Source organism: Rhinoderma darwinii, chromosome 1, assembly GCF_050947455.1.
Source record: "Rhinoderma darwinii isolate aRhiDar2 chromosome 1, aRhiDar2.hap1, whole genome shotgun sequence".
Taxonomy (NCBI): Eukaryota; Metazoa; Chordata; class Amphibia; order Anura; family Rhinodermatidae; genus Rhinoderma; species Rhinoderma darwinii.
In genome coordinates this window covers 301533281-301555995 of record NC_134687.1, presented here as the reverse complement: position 1 = coordinate 301555995, position 22715 = coordinate 301533281, and the positions used below count along the sequence as shown (strand labels likewise).

The window sequence follows — 22715 nt, the reverse complement described above, 5'->3', positions numbered from 1 at the left end:
TTTTATTAGTCCCACTAGGGGACTTTACTGTGCGATGTTCCGATCGCTACTATAATGCTTTGGTATACTTCGTATACCAGAGCATTATTGCCTGTCAGTGTAAATCTGACAGGCAATCTGTTAGGACGTGCCTCCGGCGCGTCCTAACAGGCATATGTCCAGGGCAGACCTGGGGGCTTTTATCAGTCCCCCGGCTGCCATGACACCCCATCGGAGACCCGCGATTGCATTCGCGGGCCGCCGATGGGTGACAGAGGGAGCGCACTCCCTCTGTAAACAAAGTTAAATGCCGCGGTCGCTATTGACGGCGGCATTTAACGGGTTAAACGGCCGCGATCGAAGTAAACTTTGATCGCGGGCGTTGGAGCAGGAGCTCAGCTGTCATCAGACAGCAGAGCCCCGGCTCCTGCCTGCACGGGAGACCCGTGCAGGACTTAGACTAGGCTGACGTGAAAAGGCGTCAGCCTAGCCTAAAGCCATTAGTGAATCACGTAAAAAGGCGTATTAGTGGTCACTAAGGGGTTAAATGGTTGTCCAGACTTGTGCTAGGTTCAAACTGCATTTGTGTCCTCAGTGTAACGTAGTAGGGGCTACTTGTATAAAAAATATTGTGAAACACTTGTGTATATAATATGTGCAAAATGTGTGGCCTCATATCTGGTTCCTAGACTCCTACTTTTTGTCTATTTATGAAGTAATAAATTCCCCAATATAGCTAGACTAACTTGCACTTCAGGTTCCTGGAGAAGCTGGGTAACAGCCAGCAGCAATGGTGACCACAGACTGTTACCCTGATGCCATATGATGCACACAATGAATCAGTGCAGTAAAAGCACTACAAAGTTATTACCACGTAATGTGACACCAATTTGAAAAATAGGGACGCACCCCGAAGGCCAAAACAGGCGCTGTGCTTAACGAGGCTCTGTCACCAGATTTTGCAACCCCTATCTGCTATTGCAGCAGATCGGCGCTGCAATGTAGATTACAGTAACTTTTTTTTATTTTTAAAAAAAACGAGCATTTTTGGCCAAGTTATGACCATTTTTGTATTTATGCAAATGAGGCTTGCTAAAGTCCAAGTGGGCGTGTATTATGTGTTACATCGGGGCGTGTTTACTTCTTTTACTAGCTGGGCGTTCTGACGAGAAGTATCCACTTCTCTTCAGAACGCCCAGCTTCTGGCAGTGCAGACACACAGCGTGTTCTCGAGAGATCACGCTGTGTCGTCACTCACTTCCTGCCCCAGGTCCTGCATCGTGTTGGACGAGCGAGGACACATTGGCACCAGAGGCTACAGTTGATTCTGCAGCAGCATCCGCTTTTGCAGGTAAGTCGATGTAGCTACTTACCTGCAAACGCTGATGCTGCTGCAGAATCAACTGTAGCCTCTGATGCCGATGTGGCCGACACGATGCAGGACCTGGGGCAGGAGGTGAGTGACGTCACAGCGTGATCTCTCGAGAACACGCTGTGTCTGCACTGCCAGAAGCTGGGCGTTCTGAAGAGAAGTGGATACTTCTCGTCAGAACGCCCAGCTAGTAAAAGAAGTAAAAACGCCCCGATGTAACACACATAATACACGCCCAGTTGGACTTTAGCAAGCCTCATTTGCATAAATACAAAAATGGTCATAACTTGGCCAAAAATGCTAGTTTTTTTAAAAATAAAAAAAAGTTACTGTAATCTACATTGCAGCGCCGATCTGCTGCAATAGCAGATAGGGGTTGCAAAATCTGGTGACAGCCTCTTTAAAAGGTTAATAAATCCTATGCATTAAGCTCCCCCTAGTGGTGGCTGCAGCCAGCCAGAATTTTAACATTTAACAATATGGACTTGTGAAGAGACACAGAGGTTTGGATCTTTGCAACTAAAAAACACAGATTTGATCCCCAATAAAGATATATTGAATTTATTTATATTATTAAAAGAGCTAATTCTCAGGTACTTCAATTGTTCATTGAATTCCTGTTCTAAACTAGTGTAACCAGAACAATTCTTGGTTATTGACGTGGTGATTTATTTATTTTGGTAGAATCGGATGGAGGAGAGTAAGGCTCTTTTTAGAACTATAATTACCTACCCGTGGTTCCAAAATTCCTCCGTCATCCTTTTTCTAAACAAGAAGGACCTTCTTGAAGACAAGATAATGTACTCTCACCTTGTAGATTACTTCCCGGAGTTTGATGGTAAGTACAGGAGCTGTGGACTAATTCTCAAAAATGATGGTGACATTTCAGACACAACGTTTCTGATGTAAAATATAACGTCCGATCGATTTTATTGTTAGTGTGTTCATCAACTCACTATATGGAAAAAAGAACTTCCCAAGAAATGTTATGCTAACTGCAACCTCCTTTTATTTCTCCCATGGTCTCGTATTAGTCTCCGATCCTTTATTGCATATACATTCCGATGCACTTGCTTTCGATTTCTAACATTTTTTCATAGTAAAATGCAAGTATATTTCCTTACTCCTCCTTTGACAGCCCCTTTTTATAGTGGGGGAGGCCACATGATACTTCATATTCCCGGTAGCGATGCTGCACAGCAAGCCATCAGTTGCCATTGTATAACAGAGGAGTATCAGGGTTTCCGGCATTGGGACCTGCCACCTTTTTGCTGTAATTTAGGGAACCTGTACGTACATAACAGGTACAAAGAACCTTGTTTAGCATAGCATTCTCCTACAGTGATGAAAGCTAGGCAGATTGTCTCCTAATTCCAGGCTCTGTGCTGAAATTCCGCTGTGTTGACCGTAGCAGCAAAGTGGATGAGACTTAGAAATAAAAAATAAAAAAACGCAGCGAAAACGTTAATAAATTGACCTGCGATGCAGAATTTAAATCCACAGAATGTCAATTTATGCTGCGTTTTTGTTGCTTTTCTGTTGCAGGTTTTCCCCATTGAATTCAGTGAGGATGTAAAACCCGCAACAAAGTCAAATGTGACATTTGTGGCAGAATTGCAGCGATTCCGCCCCATTGAACTCCATAGGGAAGAAGAAATTCACAAGCAAAGTTTATTATTGCGGATGCCCTGCGTATCTGTAGCAAAATCCACAAAACCAGCTACGTTTAAAACAGTGAAAACTTTACTCACCTCCTTTGGTGCTCCCAAGGCAATGCTTCCCTGGTCCCCCGCTATTCTCTGTACACCCGGCTTTCAGTGATGTGTCGACACATGACCATTGGAGACTGGATGTACAGAGACTAGTGAGGGTCCTGGGAAGCGTTGCCTTGGGAGCAACAGCAGAGATCAGTTTAGTGGGTTTGGGTTTTCTTAGTGGACGCTAAAATCTGCACAATTTGCTGCTGCAGTATTTATTTATTTTTTTCTGCAGCTTCCTTTCAGGTTTGCTGCAGAAATAGGCTACGTGTTGACTTAACGTTCGTGTTTAACATTAATTTCAATGTGTAGCTGAAAACCATCACTTTGGGTGATTTGATATACAGCGATTTATAGCTAAAATTAAATCCCACAGAAATTTGTTTTATGTAACCGATGGGCATAGTCTCATTATTGATCTGAACGATCTTACAATCCGTAATAAGATTTGGTAATAAAAGGGGGCAGATCTCTATCAGTTGGAAGTGCTCAATCAGTCAAGTGACCTCATTTCCCTCAATATGTATTTTTTTTTTTTTTTTTTTTTTAAACCGCTTATTTCATAGGAAATCTCTAAAACCCCTTTCTCAACTGTAATTTTTCTCATCCTATTCTCGTCTGGTTTTTTTTTTTGTTTTTCTTTCTGCATTCTAGGACCTCAGCGAGATGCAACGACCGCTCGGGAATTCATTCTGAAAATGTTTGTGGATCTGAACCCCGATAGTGATAAGATAATCTACTCCCATTTCACCTGTGCCACAGACACAGAGAACATCCGCTTTGTTTTTGCTGCTGTCAAAGACACCATCCTACAGCTAAACCTGAAAGAGTATAACCTGGTGTGACCTGACCCTACAGCCACCTAGTAACCCCTTTGAAACACCTGTGTAAATGAGGAGGAGGAGAAGCCTCCAATTTGACTTTTTTTGTTTTTTGTTTTTATTCATTTATTTTTTTTTTGTTTGCCAAATTAGTGAAAATGCAGCATAATGCTGTAAGTCTGCCTTTGATAGAAGTCGTAAAATTCAATTGATTTTTATTATTTTTATATGTATATATACATATATGTATTTTAAATTGTTTCTACAGAAATATCTTCATCTTTTACAACGAATGAGGTGAGCAGAGGCAATGGGGCAGTTTCCTCTAGTCTAAATGTACCTGTTTATACCTGCCCTCACAGCTGCAGTTCTCTCGCCTCTACGTTTATTTTACTAGTTTGCTCCTGCAATCATTCCTCACTGAAATTCCTTTTATGCGGTCAATGCTATTAAATTGCATTGCAGGTTTTAACTGATAATACAAATGACAGGGCTAACATATGTATTCTTTCTTTCTAGGGATGATTAAATCGGTTGTGTTTGTGTGTTTTGTATATCTTCCCCCATGTAAACTGATATTTTCCCAGTAATTCTCAATTTCACTCTTGCATTTTCCACAAAGTTACAGTCCGCCATGCTCCGTTTTAGTGGAAGTAAAGGTCGTAATTCTTCCCACTATATTGATAGATTTACAAAAACTTGTGCCAAGGAAGAGTTGAGGTGTTTTCCATAGCAGTAATTTCCAATCTGCCTTAGGCCTCCTGCATGTGGCCCTATTACAGCTCCATACAACCGATGTTGCACAGAGACGTAATATAATGGACATAGAAGTGTGTGCCTAGATTACGGGAATTTGTTAATTTTCTTTCCGATTCTGCATAAACGTACAGCCCTGTGTGTGTGTGTGTGTGTGTGTATATGTGTATGTATATATATATATATATATATATATATATATATATACACATACATGCGCACTACAAATCCTAAAGTGATCCATCTCTGATTAGCCTTGGCTCTGTAGTCGGCAAATTTAAAATCTGTCCCCTTTCTAAATAAGCACGCTGCTGTTGACATCTGGGAACCATCAACAAGCTGCTGATGGCTCAACTGTTATTTGTAAGTGTCTGTTTATTAGGATATGGTAATTAAAGGTGGTACTTAATTTTTAGGAATTACATACTAAGAAATTACTCGCGATTTCTATCAACAACATTATCATTGTCGTACCATTGTCCCGCTTCTAACTTCATGATCTTAAAGAGGACCTGCCCCCTCTCCTGATGTCTAAGTATTCCCCGTGGAGCACTTTTTTCTTAGAACTTTACGTTGTCATTCCTCTGTTACTGCTCTTAGAAATGTATAAAAAAGTAATTGACAACTAAGCAGTTACCAGTTGTGGGCGTGTCCCTACAGAGACTGACACTGTCCAATCAGTGCTGGCAGAGTAAGACTGTAGGGACACACCACTTTGACTAGGGGAATGGTAAAGCCCAGTTGTCAATTTATGTATTCATGTCTATAAGGAATTACAGAGGAGTGGCGCAATGTACAGTTCTAAGAAAAAAAATGTTCCAGAATTATTATTTCATGGGGATACAAGTATTTACTAAACATGGGCATGACTGGAGAGGTGACAGGTCCTCTTTGAGATTTTAGATATCAGTGGCTTAAACTGCGCGTGGTGTGGATGTTGGCCGTTAAATTAGCAATCCCCCTTTTGTATTCGAGACCTACAGGATGTTTATTTACAGATCCTCTCGAATTTTTCTGAACATTAATCTTGATATTGGGAAGAAGAATGTATACTATTAGCACTCTCTGCTTATGGCAGGGTTTTTATAGATACTAAATTTATAAAGGACATACTGTTCTCATTAAGTTGCCAATGCATTCCATGACATGTAAAAGCACAACACCATAGATGACTTTTGATACATTTTAATTCTTTGTAGTGATGTGCACATTATTTCTTAAAGGGTAACCTGATCTACAGATGTAGCAGAGTTCAATTGGTCATTGAGTTCTTATGTGTAATGTGATTGCTGAATGACTATGAGATCGCGATGAGTTGTGATCAATGGACAAAGATGTAACCGAGCTGAATCGGTCAATGAGGCAGAGCAGAGTTTCACATTTATGTATACCAATGTTCTACACCTATTCCAGGCCCACCCCTCACCAACTGCTGATGTGGTGGTCTTGTAATCTCTAGACTGCGTATGCCAGCCTGTAGTCTTTGATGGATCAGTGATCTGTCCTATTCTTGGTTCTGGCCTCATGGCGGCATTTCCTGTGTGCCATTAAACCGGCTGTATCGTAGAGCACAGAGCTTGCAGAAAAGCTAAAAATACCTAAAAAGCTGAATACATAATGGACTATATGCACTTTCTTACCATTTACAGTAACACTATGGGGCAATGTCCATAGAACGCACTACAATGTCAAACTGCAACACTACATTCAGTATAATATAAATCCAGAAGTGTTCTCCTTTTTGTCGTCTACCTTGTATGTGTAACAGTTGCTGGGCTGAATTTTTAACTTTAACATTCGCAAAGACTTTATATGCACTAAATAGAAATGTATGAGCGAGCTTAGAGGAGTGTGGTGTCCCTATAGCTCATTTAAAGGGGTGGGGGCTGCAGAAATGGAACTCCCTCTAAGTCGTTCTACTTAATAAGAAAGCCGCTAGCTCTGTGGTTCCGACCTGCCTCACTTCTTACATGGAATAATGGAGACCTGCATATACCCAATGGACTCCAGTTCACTAATTCAAATGGTTTCCATTCTAATTAAGTTACTATATTGTATATTCCATCTAGAACTGACCTTTCTCTAATAAGTTGATGATTTGCTGCTGAATTTGGTCAAGAGACTGTTCTGCAATTTCTCAACTACATTATTGCTTTCTGCAAGGTTTTAATGTGCCTTATGAATATAATTGGAAAGTCGTATTCCCTAGAAGTGTCACTTTGTGTTTAACACTTAAAGGGCAGGTGATGCCAGTTCTGCTCTAAAATATGTTCCCATGTCAAAACTGGTATCTACCATACAGTATAGTACTTATGAAGTCTAGTTTTCTTTTGCTGTTCTGTATTGCTCAGTATTTCAGAAAGTTCAGTGTGACTGCCCAATTAGGTGTTCATTTGGATAGCCAGTATTATGAAATCTTTGTACCAGTCAACCTTCTGCATTTCTGTTCTGTGCCGATTAACATCTAAAGAGGTGGTCTCCAATCTGTGGCTCCAGTTATTGTGCATACTGCGAAATTGTGGCTCTCCTGCTGTTGTAAAGCTACAAATTGGAGATCACCGATCTAAGGCATCTACCCTTAGGCTGTGGTACCACTCCCTTCCTGGAGCACAGCCAGTACCCATTTAGATACAATATACTTAGGGTTACCATCGTTCTCGTACTTTTGATCTGAGCTTTTATATCCAGAAGAGTCTAAAAGCAGAAGACTAGATGTCCTTGCCCATTTATTTTATGCCTGTAATGTCCTTTCTTTTTTCGGTGTTATTTTGAAGCCATTCCTTCCAGACAATTTACAGTATTCTGTATTTATCCATTTTCGAGAATCTTTTAACGTGTATTTTGTGGCCAATGATACATTGTGATCAGTTTTGCTGTGAAGCCGTCACGCTTTAATTCTTGCTCCCTGTTAAGGGTTAGGGACATGGTAATGTTGAAACACTAACAATGTCTCCAATTTTGATCACTATGTTCACAAGTTTTTTAAAGTATTTTTAGAACTTGCCTCTCTGCCCATTTGCACTGTTTGGGCTTTTGACATCACATTTTGTCTTATAAGTTTTCTGTTTCGCAGCTGTTTTATATGATGTACATTATATATAAATATGTGTGTGTGCGTGTGTTTTTTTAATATGCACTTGTAATTGTGAAATGCCCCCCCTCCCTTCCCCCACATTGCGGTTTCATGTTGCACTGTGTAAAGAAATTATAAAATTAATAAATACAGTACCCAGTCTTCATCGCTGTTTGTGCACGGGAGTGGTGTCTGTTGTATTCGGTTCAAATGCTGAAAGGCAAAGCTTCTATGGAATGTTTTTATTTTCCTGGCTCTTCATCTGCTATTTACATAGATTCCCTCACTCCTAACTTTTTTTATTTTGCTCTTCTATCTTTTTACTTCAGTAAAGTGCCAAAGTTGTGGTAATCCTGGGCTTTACCACCCAACGTAAAGTTCATATTTATTTTTTTTTATTTTTTTTGCGTTTTGTGTCTTTTTAAAAAAAATCAACTTTTATGTTTTGGAAGGCACAAACACTGGTAAATGTATTGCTGCTCTGCTATGTTAAGGAATGTGATGTAATAATACTTGTATTAATTCAAATTGTTATTGTGAATCCATGTTACAAGATGTGTGAGAATGAAAGAGGTCAATGAGGGCTTCTGTATATGCCCCTAAATATTCCTCCTTATCGAAATTCCAACTTTCCTATTGTGCTTTAGCGGCCTATTCATGCAACCCCTATTTAAGCTGACTTTCCGATCCTAAAGGCGACCACTCTAGCCTATATCCCTACTGAGATATCTTGTTAGATCTTAATTTGGTTCTGGCTGGGCTTTTTATTTTTCCCCCTTTTGGGGGGGGGGGGGCTTGGTTTAAACTGTTAAGATTTTTGTTAAAGTTGTGGAAATATCTGTGGAGACCATTTTTCTTCACCTATCTGGACCTAAATTCTATGTTTCTGGGCTGATAGTTTGTGGAAGGTAGGGGTCTTCCATATGGAGAAGTTTGGGCCGTCTCTGAATAAAATAAGTTACATTATGGAAACTATTAGTGGAGTGCTGTTGCAGGTAACCTAGGGGTACCGAGGCTGACTAGTCAATTCAACCCAGGGTGCAGTCTTGGGGTTTGTGCAGTATAAATATGTGATACGGGTCACTTGTTAAATCTGCAACAGAATGGATGCGGTTTCCATTTAAAGATGGTCAGAACCTCCACACTTAATTTTGGCGTTCCGTAACCTACAAAACTAGACAAAAGACTTCTGGGCATGAACTTTCACAAATGTATTACTTTTGCGTATTAAACAATTGAATTTTGCAGCTTGTGTAAACTAACGCATTCAGATTTTCTTTGTTAGCCACTTGATAAAACTAATTATTTTCCCCCCCACCACCTTGTTTTCTCTTTCCTAAATGCTTTGGCTTGTGTCCCTTGTTCTCCCCTATTGCTCAGATGCACACTGGAATTTGATTTTCATACTGTGCTCCTTTAAAATAAATTGTTTGAAATTCGGAATCTATTTATTCCAATAGTGTTGTGTGAGGTTTTCTTCTTTTTTTTTTTTTTTTTTTTTTTTAAAACCATATAAAAATAAAAGGCATATTTTAAGCAAAACTGGTAGACCATGCAAAATGGCTATCCTCAAGAAAAGAAATTGTATCTCTAATGCCCCCCCCAACACATGGATTATCAGCCAAACCAGAGACACCCAGCTATAGACAGTATTGTTTCCCAGTTGTTGTGCCTAGTCACACATGATGGGGGTTCTGATTAACGGTAACTGTATTCACCCATTAGAAAACCCATTTCCATACACCATATTATGTAATTCTGTGTAAACAGGGGTCCTCTTTACAGGATCCTCATCTCTGGGCCACGGGAGAGTGGTTACAAAGAGTGTCACTCTGGAATACCTGTCCTTTCCTGCATTACTCAGATGTAATACTTAATATCGCCTGTGGTGGCGCTAGATGGAAACTGAACACTGCCAAATTTCCTGACCGATTACAGCTGATCACTGTGGGGTTTCATCAAGACAAATTGATCTAATGTTAAAAGACACAGCAGTCAAGCAGGGATTGGCCAAAGCAGAGAACCCTTTTTAAATAATTTTTTCTGAAACCGTAGTCTGAAAAGGGAGCACAGTGATGGCTCGCCTCCATGTTCCATTACAGCAACTTGCACAGTATTTTACTCAGGAGAAAAGCAGTTCTCAGCATGAAAAAGAAAAGAAGTTATATATTCAGGAACTGCTCTCTTCAGTGTGCCTAGAATTCCTTTTTAATACAGATTGTACACCTCTGACATAAGGTGGGTCTGGGGGGGGGGGGGGGTAGAAGGTTGGCCAACTCGGGCATTTGCCTTGTAAGCAAAGTGCCAATAGGCATTCTGAAGACCCACACACCAAATATTTTAGGCGCTGCCCTGTGGTAGAATACAAAGTGTTGGGGTATGTTCACACGCTTAATAAAAAAAAAAACGCCTGAAAATACCGAGCTGTTTTCAAAGTAAAACCGCTCCAGATTTTCAGCTGTTTTTTAAGCAACTTGTTTTTCACTGCTTTTTTTTTTTTAAGCTGTTTTTCTATAGTCCATGAAAAACGGCTCAAGAAGTGACATGCACTTTTTCGCGGGTGTTTTTTTTTTGTGCGTCCATTTTTCAAAACCGGTGTGTAAAAAAAAAAATGCCATGTCGGAACAGAACGCTGTTTTGCCCATTGAACGCAATGGGCAGATGTTTGGAGTCGTTCTGCTTCAGATTTATTTTTGTCTGTTTACGGCCTGAAAAATGGCCGAAAATAAGCCGTGTGAGCTTACCCTTTGTTGTAGCATTTGTGAAGAAATTCTGCCCCCAGCAGTTCTATAAGCTACTTATATGTGCTAGCAATCAATATACAGAAGAAGATGTGATAAGTTTTAGGTTTAAAGTTTGGCCATATGCTAAGCCGCTAATAATGTTTTGCTTTTCTAAATGCATTACAATTGATGGCCTCTATTTTACAATTGGAGAATGAAGAGCCTTGGTTTCACGCACCCAGTCATTGACCACAATCTACTCTAGTTTTCTTTTGCCAGGGAAGCTGTTTTTCTACGGAAATGAATGAGATTTCAGCAGTTTAGACACCTAAGGCCTGCTCTCTTGGATGCATTTCTGGTTTTGGCTTAAAGGGTAACTAAACGTTCAACAAACTTCTGACATGTTATAGTGAAGTCACCAATCGCTAAAACGAAGCGCTCGCGTGTGCAGCGTTTACAGTAGCAGCAAAGTGAATGTGATTTAGAAAAATTTCATCCCAACGCTGCAGGAAAAAATCACAGCGAAAACATTTATATATTGACCTGCGGTGCGAATTTTAAATCCCAAGCATGTCAATTAATGATGCATTTTCGTTATGGGATTTCCCTATTACATTCAATGGGGATGTAAAACCAGCAACTAATAGCCTGTTGTGATGGTTTTGTTTTTTTGTTGTTTTTTTTTTTACAGGCGTGCATTTATGCCATGTTTTTTTTTTTTCTTTTGTGTGTTTTGTGGTTTCCCCAACACAAACAGCTCATGTAAATGCAGTGCACACTTCAGTTTTTTCCTTCAGGGTGCTAGCCATTTTTCTGACGGCTAACACCCTGACCCATTCATTTCAATGAGCCGTACACACTTCAGGTTTTTTTTTGGACGGTCCCGTTGCTCCGTTCCGACAAAAGTAGAGCATGTCCTACTTTGGTCCGAGATTTCGTGGCCGTGAGGCCCATGCAAGTCAATGGGGCTGTCAAAAAAACTGAAATCACACGGAGGGCATCAGTGTGCCATCCGTGTGTGACTGAGCCGTTGCCTAGCAAAGGGCGGGCAGAAGTACATTACAGATATATTACACTAATCGGCAGCCACTTCTCTCTATCCATCACTGATAGAGAGAAGAGGCTGCTGATAAAAATAAAATAAAAAGCAGTTCGTACGTACCCCGGTCGTTCTCTTAGTAACGAGTCCCTCTTCTAACTCCAGTCCGTCCTTGCTGTATGACGCGGCAGTCCATGTGGCCGCTGCAGCCTGTGATTGGCTGCAGAGGTGGTCACGTGGGATGAAGCGTCATCCCTGGAGGCCGGACTTCTGACGTCATCCAGTCTTGTGTGACCGCCACTACAGCCTGTGTTTGGCTGCAGCGGTGACATGGGATGAAACGTCATCCCAGGAGGCCGGACAGGAGGAAAATGCAGGGAGTTCTGGGTAAGTATGAAATTATTTTTTTATTTAATTAAAATAGTATTTTGCGAGAGCCGAGCATGGTCATTCTTCAGCGCTAGTCACTGTCCAGGGTGCTGAAAGAGTTACCGCCGATCAGTGCAGCCCATTAACTCTTTCAGCACCCTGGACAGTACCATGCTCGGAAACGGAAACACGGAGTGCACACGGAAATAGTGGGTAGGCTAGGAAAGCTCCTGACGTACACGCTAAACGTGTCAATAGGTCTCCATTAGCCTGACGGACGCCAAGAGAAATTCCTTTTGACCTCTGTTGGGTCGGTATATCGTTCTTTTTGTTTTTTGGGAGGATGGAATAGCATAGTAAATGCTTTTTCACCCAGAGGGACTCTGCATCAAAAAGTATACCGCACGGTATACATTTTTTTTGACATGGAAACCTAAGAATGATGTGCCACTGAATGGCATACATCACTGGTATACATTTATACCAGTATATAAGTATACGTTATGGGCTTTTCAATGGCCTTTCAGGACATATACGTGAAACTGATACCATTATAGTCTATGGACAACGTATGTGTTAGTGATTCCCAATAGTGGCATCAGTCACCCATAGACTGTAATGGTATCCATTTATCATATGTCATGAGCAGGGTCATAAGAGTTCATGACATATACATTTAACATATACCATTAAACTCTGGTAGCGCATGCCTCTGTTAAGGTATCCGTCACAGCCTTTGTTAAACGTATAGGTCAGGGCCTTTTTCCAGTTTATAAGTAGGCCAATAATGTGATATGCACAGAGCCTACTACAGAAACTTAAAGTGCCAAACTTTAAAAAAAAATGTTTGACCTGTCATAGTGACATGCCAGAAGTTTTGATCGGTGGGGGTCCGAGCACTGAGACACCCACCGATCGATAAAATGAACCTGCAGAAGCGCTCGCTAACGTTTTTTAAAAGTTTAGTTACCCTTTTAAAACAGATGGTCTTATGACAAGCTCCGTGCCATTGCCGTGGTGAGTTTTGCTGAGAAACATGCAGGAGAATCGCCAAGCAAATGCCTCAGAGCTGACACAGCTATGGAAAGCCAAACTTGGAGTGTTTGTTTTATGGCATACAGTAAAATGTAACCTACATAGAAGTAGAATGTATGGTTGTCATCCAAGGTGGAGCCACTGCTAAAGCTGGCCAAGTTAGTGATCGGCCGTAATGTGGCCGACTAATTGTCCGTGGAAGGGTTCATACCAACAATCCCACCATCAACATAAAAGACAGAATTGGCCGATCAGGTACTCCGTTTTATAAAAAAAATGACCTTCTGTGACTTGCGCACAATGGCACAAATCGACCAAATTTGGTTGTTCATGCCATACACAAGTCGTTTCGGCATACTATGGATGACCTTTTCCAACCTGGCTGATCACATTTTCGTCAGGCGGAAGACTGCCGACTATTATGTTTATGCCACAGCATAAGAAAGCTTGCTTGGCTTGTCACAGCTTTTGCCAGCGCTGAACTGGAGTGACGGTTTCATCACACACAGTAAGACACATCCTGCACAGAAATGGAATGTGTGGTTATCCACGCAGGAAGACACTGCTAGCACAAGAGAGCCATTTAGCTTTTTCAAAGGCCCATAGTGTTAAAGGTCAAGACTTTTAAGAATCCATACTCTGGTCTGATGAGACAAAAGTTAATCTTTAGGGTATGTGCACACACACTAATTACGTCCGTAATTGACGGACGTATTTCGGCCGAAAGTCCCGGACCGAACACACTGCAGGGAGCCGGGCTCCTAGCATCATAGTTATATACGATGCTAGGAGTCCCTGCCTCTCTGCAGGACAACTGTCCCGTACTGTAATCATGTACATCATGTACATAATCATGTAATACATAAGTATGATGCTAGGCCGAAATACGTCCGTCAATTACGGACGTAATTAGTGTGTGTGCACATACCCTTATTGGATCAGATGGCATCCTAAGGGTCTGTTCACACTATTCAGGTGTGGATGAAAAAACTGTTGCTGAATCTTTCAAAATCAGCCTGTTTTCCAGGCTGATTTTAAAATGCAAGCTGTTTTAGGCGCTTTCTTGTGCACAAAACAGCGCCCAATGAGTGTATTGTGGTGCTCGTTCCGTGCTAAGATTGGTCAGCTGGCGAAGTGTCAGAATCCATGCAAAAAACGCCACGTGAACCTGGTCGAAATTGATGGCATCACAAGGGGGAGAAGTACGGTGAGAAGTGCATGGCTCCCACAGTGAAGTACGGCGGTGGTTAAGTACTTCTAGGGGGAATCCTGAGTGCTAAAAGTTGGAGAATTGTACTTAATCGATAGCATCGTGAATTCTCAGTTGAACTGCAAAATCTTAAGGCTACGTTCACACGGAGTATTTTGACGAGTTTTTTGACGCGGAAACCGCGCCAAAAAGCTTGTCAAAAACGGCCCGAAAATGCCTCCCGTCGATTTCAATGGGAGGCGGGGGCGGTAAAACCGAGCAGTAAAACCGGCTCGCGGGAGAAAGAAGCGACATGCCCTATCTTCCGGCGTTTCCGCCTCTGACCTCCCATTGACTTCAATGGGAGGCAGAGAAAGCGTATTTCGCGGCGTTTATGCCCGCAGCGTCCAGCTGGTCCTCATACGCTTCCTGGCAGTGTGACTCTCAGCGTTACACTGACCGTTTATGACCTAGGTAGTGTAATGTATTATAGCAGCTATCAGTGCTGCAGGTCTTCAAGTAAAGAAAGTAAAAAGTTTAAAAAAAAGTTCATAGAAATGTTTTATAAAAGTGTAAAAATAAGATATAAGTTCCAAAAACAAAAAATGCTTTTTTTCCAATAAGTCTTTTATTATAGGAAAAAAATAAAACTGCTAAAAAAAGTGCACTTATTTGATATCACCGCGATTGTAACGACCCAAACTATAAAAATATTATATTATTTTTCCCGCATGGTGAGCACCGCAAAAAAAATAATTAAAAAACAATGCCAGAAGAACAATTTTTTTGGTCACTACCCCTGTCAAAATATGGAATAAAAAAAAATAAAAAAGTCGCACGTACCCCAAAATAGTACCAATAAAAACTAACACCCGTCCTGCAAAAAACAAGTCCTTACACAGCTTTTTTGACTGAAGAATAAAAAACTTACGGCTCTCCAAATATGGTAAATGAACAAGAACTCGGCACTCAAGTTTGCGGTGAAATAATAAGAATATTTTATTTTGCAATCCACTTATTATAAATGTTTCCGGCCCACATAGGCCTTCATCAGATAATTCTATACAAAGCAAAAAGAATATAATAGTACAGTCACATCCATAATATCAAGTGAAAAGACAGATAAGCATAATATGAGGACTATTTAGGCAAAAACAAGGATCGAGTATATTCAGGTAAATATCACCATAATACGTTAACAATAGTCTTACTATATAATACATATATATGAAATGCTTAAGTTATATACAATAGTAGTATGCTGACAGTAATAACTGTGATATATATCCTCACTATATCAAGAGTAATGGCCAAACTAAATTCTCTCAAAATTCATAAAGTAAAGTTACATATACATGCAAACAATGGAGAAATTTAGTCACGAAAGATGTCCCACAATATATGTTACAAAGAAAAGAAAAACATCTTACCGGATTGCTCGGGAACAAAGTGTACAAAACAAACATGTAAGGCCTTATTCACACGAACGTGTTTAACGTCCGTGATACGCGCGTGAAAATCACGCACGTCGCACGGACCTATGTTAGGCAATGGGGCTGTTCAGACAGTCCGTGATTTTCACGCAGCGTATATCCGCTGCGTAAAACTCACGACATGTCCTATACTTGGCCGTTTTTCGCGCATCACGCACCCATTGAAGTCAATGGGTGCGTGAAAATCGCGCACGGCACACTGAAGCACCTCTGTGTGTCGAGCGTGATTCGCGCAACAGTAGATAAAGAAATGAAGGAAAAAATAAAAGCACTTCCTTCATTTCTTTTTCTAAACATCAAAACCGCGTGTCATAAGATTGGCATATGCGTGAAAATCACGCAGCCACGCACCATTCACTGATGACACACGGAACTGCAACGCGCTGCGTTTTTTTGCGCATGCAAAACTCACACGTTCGTGTGAATAAGGCCTAAGACTGTGTATCGCTCTCTTACGCAACATCCGTTGCTGTAGTAAATGGCGCCAAGTCAAGATGTTTTAAGTGTATTTAAGGATATTTCACCTAATGTGATCCTTGACGTTGCTGACATGCAGCGTCATGACGTGGACTCATCATGTCAAAGGGAGGCATGGATAGATATATAGGACAACTGTGCCTGGTAGGTCACGTGATGAAACAAGATGTAGATACGTAGCTAACACTAACATTCTAAATGTAATAAGACAAAATTATTGACGTTCCAGACAGTGTGGCAAGATGATGTGGGCATCCTCCCAGATTTATTGTAAAAAAAAGTCCTTAGTGTGCCTGTTGAATATATAAAAAAGGCATCATATTACAGAACAGCAGATATGTCATACAAAATATTTATGATCAATCCATTAATCGGTTAATCCATCAAAATGACCGTTATAAAAGTTATGAACTCTGTAGGAGCTGCAGTTCACAGAACCAAGATCAACACCATTTAGATAAAGCTATGTAGATCATATTCTCTATTTAAACCTCTGGGTTCTAAAGACTACATTGTATGGATCCAAAAGTCTTCTCTCAATTTACATTTCTTCCTGTGGTCGCCACCTCTCCTAGGAACAGTTACTTGTTCCAATATTTGGAATTTGAATTGGGATACATTGTGACCAAATTTATGAAAATTTTGAGGCAATGGTAGCAACAAGTTTTTACATCTGATAGTTGATTTGTGTTGTCAAATGCGGTCCCGTATATGGGTAGTCTACACGAGACCGCAAGGGCACTTCACAACATAAACCACGTAGGTGGAATCACATGTGAAGTAACCTTTAATGGGATACCCTTTCCCTGAAGGTGGGTGAAACACCTTCTCACCCTTTACAACATTTGTGCATTGTGCACAGTGTAAGCACGGGAAAGTGCCCATTTCTTGGGATTTCAAGAATTGTTGGCGAGATATCAGTTTTAGAGCCCTCATCCGCACGCACTAATTTGTCTCGTAAGTTTTGAAGAAGTCGAAAGCAAGGTAAGAAGGGTTGTCTTAAGGCTTCTACCGTGGGATAACCTTTCTGTAGAATAGGCCAATGTTGGCGAATCATTTTGTATATTTTATAAGCAAAAGGATGAAAAGAATGAACAAAAGGTATCCTCACATTGCTCTTTATGGATCTAACATCTCTGGGACGCCTACATTCTTCTAAAACCTTCTGTGGATATCCTCTGGTTCTTAATTTTTCATAAATTTCATCAAAACTTAATATTTTGGTGTCATTAGCCATAACTATAAGGTCAATGCGTTGAAACTGCGAAATAGGAAGAGATTTCTTAGTAGCTGAAGGATGACAGCTCTTAAAATGTAACAAGTTGATTCTATCTGTTGGTTTCACAAATAAATCTATAGAGAAAGACCCATTGTCATCGTTAATGACAGCTGTATCCGAAAAAAATCTATTTTTAATGCGTCATGGTGTACTGTGAACTGCAGCTCCGGTCAGACACTATTAAGATAAGTGTGAAAGGCAAGAAGGGAGTCCAATGAGCCCCACCATATGCAAAAAACATCATCGATATACCTCTTCCAGACAACGAATCGGTTTGAAACAAATTGTTAGGATAATTGGAATCCTCTTCAATGTTGGCCATATAGCAATTTACATATGGGGGGCACATTGGACCCCATTGCTGTACCCTGTATTTGCAAGAAAAATGAATCCTGAAACTGGAAATAATTCTCCTTCAGAACAATACAATACAGGGTATACAAACAATTGTATAAGAATCCAATACAGGATATTGCTATTAAAATTAGAACATTATTGGACATGTATCTTGGACAACACGTGATCGATAATAAAATGTATGATTTTTTAATAAAAAAATGAACGGTGAACACTGAAAAAAAAAGGACAAAAAACATTGTCAGAATTTTTTTTTTTGACACCTTGCTTGCCAAAAAATCGAATAAAAGGTGATCAAAAAATCCCATGTACCCCAAAATGGTAACAATGAAAACTACAGATTGTCCCGCAACAAATAAGCCCTCACTCAGCTCCAGTGCTGAAAAAATAAAAAATTTCGGGGTCTCAGAATATAGCGACAAAAACTGTGCAGAGCGTTCCAAAAGCGGATAAGATCGGGTGCCATTAATCAGTGCAACACTGGCCACATATCTATGAATTATCATTTATTTACCGCATTATTATACCCTCTTATTATGCCCTGATGTACTCTGCCCAGCTTACATATGCCCCCACATTATAAACTGAAATACCAGCAAAACCCCAAACAGAACTATTACCAAGCAAAAAGCCAAATGGCACTCCCTTGCTTCTGAGCCCTACAGCGTGTTCAAACAACAGCTTACGTCCACATACATGACATTTTATCCCCGGGACAACCCGCTTAAAATTGTAGAGGTATTTGTCTTTAGTGGCACAAACTGGGCACAACATATTGTGCATTAAAATGGCATATCAGCAGAAAATTGCAATTTTCACTCGCGCACCTTCGCGCACCACGACTTTGCGCACAACCTAATCCCTTCGCTCACCACGACTTAATAGCATGTCGTGGTGCAGGGGGTTATATATGGAGTGGACTCATGCGCTGAGCCCACTCCATATGCTGCAGGTGTCAGCTGTGCCAAAATTGGTATCGCTGCATCCGTAAAAGTCAGAATTGTTACAATATACCATTATTTAACTTGCACGATGAACGCCGTAAAAAAATAAAGAATTTAAAACGCCAAAATCACGGTTTATTGGTCACCTTTTAAAAAAATGTTTTTTAATAAAAAGTGATTAAAAAGTCGTATGTACCAAAAAATTGTACCAATAAAAACTACAGCTCGTCCCGCAAAAAATAAGCCCTCACGCCACTCAACCAAAAAATAAAAAAAGTTATGGCTCTCGGAATGTGGCAAAACAAAACGTTGTTTTTTTTAACAAATAGTTTTTACTTTGTAAAAGTAGTAAAATATAAAGAAAACTGTATAAATTTGGTATTAATCGTATTAAGTCTCAGAAAAAATTTAAATTGTCGTTTTTACCGCACGGTGAAAGCCATAAAAGCGAAACCCAAAAAACTGTGGAGGAATCGCAGCTTTTTCCAATTTCAGACTGCAAAGAACTTAATTTCCATTTTCCCAGTACATTAAATGGTACTTTAAATGGAGTCACTAGAAACTACAACTCCTCCCGCAAGAAATAAGCCCTCACACCACTCTACTGACGGAAAAATAAAAGAAGTTATGGCTCTTGGAAAGCCGGAAGGGAAAAACTAATATGAGAAAGCAAACTAATGATCAGTCCTGAAAGGGTTAATTAATTTCTAATAAAAAAACATTTATGACCACGTGGGATATTGCCGTAATCGGGGATATTTGCTGTACAAATGTTGAGGTGCTTTTCCTCCTTTATCCTTTGTAAAAATGCAACATTATTGTGGGAAAAACATATTCATTTTCACGGCCTAATTCTAATAAATTCTGCAAAAGACCTGTGGGGTCTAAATGCTCACTATACCCCTAGATAGATTCCTTAAGGGGTATAGTTTCCCAAATGGGGTCACTTTTGATGGGTTTCTACTGTTTTGCAAAAAATAGGGATGACCCTGATAGCTGGCGGGCAACAAAAAGCACCTAAGCACTGGTGTGACTGACCAGCGGCAGTCGTACGTTATGCCGTGGACTCTAAGGGTATGTGCACACGCTAGCTTGCTTTTACGTCTGAAAAGACAGACTGTTTTCAGGAGAAAACTGCTGCATCGTTTCAGACGTAAAAGCTCCTCCTCGCATTATGCGAGGCGTCTTTGACGCTCGTAAATCTTTAGCTGTTCTTCATTGACTTCAATGAAGAACGGCTCAAATTACGTTGCAAAGAAGTGTCCTGCACTTCTTTGCCGAGGCAGTCATTTTACGCGTCGTCGTTTGACAGCTGTCAAACGACGACGTGTAAATGACAGGTTGTCTGCACAGTACGTCGGCAAACCTATTCAAATGAATGGGCAGATGTTTGCCGACGTATTGTAGCCCTATTTTCAGACGTAAAACGAGGCAAAATACGCCTCGTTTACGTCTGAAAATAGGTCGTGTGAACCCAGCCTTACAGTATCATTGCTGGCCCAACTCTGAATTAAAATTAGCACAGAAGCCCCCTCGTCATGTTTCAGTACGAACGTAGCGTCCTCAGGAGTATAATGGGGCTAATGATAGCGTGCACTAAATTTCCTTCTCTTTAAAACCTCGGAGATGATGTACGTGGGGGTGTGGTGTGGCCCGGGCCAATGAAGATGCCTAGAAAGCGTCACACCCACAGTCTCTGTGATGGACGTGCATGCCATCCAATCAGAGGGTGGGACTCACGGCCAATCACAATAGCCGAATGACGCATGCGTATAGCATCAAAAGCGGCTGTCAGAAGGAATAGGTATTGGAGTGTCTGCGCATGACATTGCACTTAGAGAATAAACAGCAAAAGAGACTGAACGTTGAGCTAATCGTGGTAAGTATATTGCCAAATCAATTAGCTATCATGATGTCAAGGAATGTCAAAAAGCGCATCCCTGATCGTGAAGAGAGACACTCATAAGATATAGCTATAAGGACAGTGAAATTGGTGATAACTATACGGTTTCACTTTAATAGTAGTGCCAGATGTGGTGCTGGTTGTAGGTCACTAAAGACTGTATGATGGAAATAAAAATTATTCATCTAGGATGGTAGGGCCAATAGTATACATATTGCCAAATCTTGATTAATGGGCCACATAGAGAGGGAAAAAGTGTGTATATCCACACTTCATACCCTCCATCATTATGGTCTGACTCACACTCATATATAAGTCTCTAATTTAAGAGATTCAATGGTTTACCTATTATACATATTAGTAGTAGGAATTCTATTCTGGGATATAGACAGTAGGATTATAGGTTGGACTTGATGGACCTGTGTCTTTTTTACAGTACAACACTCTACCAGTTCCCCATGGTGAAGCATGGCCATAACAGCTATGGGGATATTTCAGTGGCAGGAACTGGGAGACTAGTAAGGATCGAAGGAAAGATGGACGGATCGAAGAGCAGAGAGATCCTTGATGACAATCTGCTCCTGAGCAATCTGGACCACAGAACGGTGACCTTTAAACAGTACAATGACTCTAAACACAAAGCCAAGACAACGAAGGAGATGCTTCAGGACAAGTTTATGAACGTCTTAGCTAGTGCCTGGCCTCTAACCCGATTGAACATCTCTGGAGAGACCTAAACTCAGGTGTGCATTGACTCCCTATCTGACCTGACAAAGCTTGAGAAAATCTGCAGAGAAGAATAATAGAAAATCCGAAAGCTTTTAGCGTCATACCAAAGAAGTCTTGAGACTATAAATGCTGTAAAAGATGCCTGATAAAAGTACTGGTGAAAGTATTTGTGAAATCAAATAGTGTTGATGAGAAAAAAAAGTATTACCCATCCTAGAGTAAGGCTGCAACGTAACAAAATGTAGAAAAAATAGTCGCTCTAAATACTTTCTGAATGCACTGTAACTTAAAAAAAATGATGGGATTTCTACTACTCAAAGCAGTTTTGCAGCTTGACCGGCAACTACAAAACAGCAGGAGAGGGATCTATGCACAAGAGAGGTACAGTTGTGATATTTTAAATGGGGACATTTCCGTAATATTTCATTTTCTGTGTGTCACCACTAGATGTCTCAGTTGTAAAGTTAATACCCTTTTTGTTCTGTCATATGCCTATATGAGGCATTTGTATAAAGATTTTTTTTATATATGTGTCCTATACTGTACATTTTTAGGGGTTCATATTGTTTAACAAATGACATCTAAAAAAAGTTTTTTTATTTCATTGTTTGCTAAAATGCAGCATGCCCTATAATTGAAAACATGTAAGAATTGCACATTTCCTAGAACTGCTAATCCAAACCGCAAATGCAACCAAACCAAATTATATTCTACACAAGGAATCACAGCGCTAGGGGTCATCAGAGTGAAACTTTTGACATAATGGATGCTTTCCATTTCAATCAAAAATATTAGATAATCAAATGGTAAAACAGTTATTTGGAATAAATATAAATCATAAAGAACAAAAATATCTAGATATAACAGTAAATTCCTAATAAATGGACCTGAAGAACAATGGTGAGCCAACCCTCGACAGATCCAGACATGAAATACAACAGACCCATGTGAAGTCTCAGTAATAAGTGCATTAGCTGTATTCTCTCCCACATAAACCATAAACACGTGATAACTAACTACATTCATACATCAGTCACACCTATTTACAGCTTAGGCTGGGTTTACAAGAAACAATAAAAACTCATTGTAGAGATGGGAATAGGAAATTTGTTCCCATCCTAGTATTGTTAACTATTTACAAGGCGAAATATGTAAGCAGCCAAGATAATGTCAGCTCTGATAGAACTGAAACATATAGCACAAAGTTGGTCAGCACATCCTAACAAAATGACATAAATGTGCAGGTGCACGTCCGCTGTGACTGCAAACAATACAAACCCAAAAAACAATGCAACAGCAAACTGTGAGTGCCAAGATTACCAAAACCTAGATATAGATTATTTTAATTAAAACTACAGTTACTGTACTTACAAATTTGAGATTCTTAGCACACATTTTGATCAAATTGTGTGAGCCCACT

General features: G+C 40.3%; 1 protein-coding gene across 2 annotated transcripts in view; it reads left to right on the top strand.

Moving 5' to 3' along the window:
* LOC142648339 (guanine nucleotide-binding protein subunit alpha-11) overlaps positions 1 to 21765 on the top strand; it is a 54072-nt gene extending 32307 nt beyond the window's left edge. The window contains exons 6-7 of one of the 2 annotated variants that reach the window (XM_075825441.1): positions 2036 to 2189; positions 21003 to 21765. In XM_075825441.1, the coding sequence (XP_075681556.1) occupies positions 2036 to 2189; positions 21003 to 21031 (183 nt within the window). In that variant the 3' untranslated portion in view covers positions 21032 to 21765. Of the gene's footprint in view, positions 1 to 2035; positions 2190 to 3762; positions 4824 to 21002 lie in introns of those variants that run through there. The other variant, XM_075825439.1, reaches the window with a different exon arrangement.
* Positions 21766 to 22715: the final 950 nt, after the last annotated feature.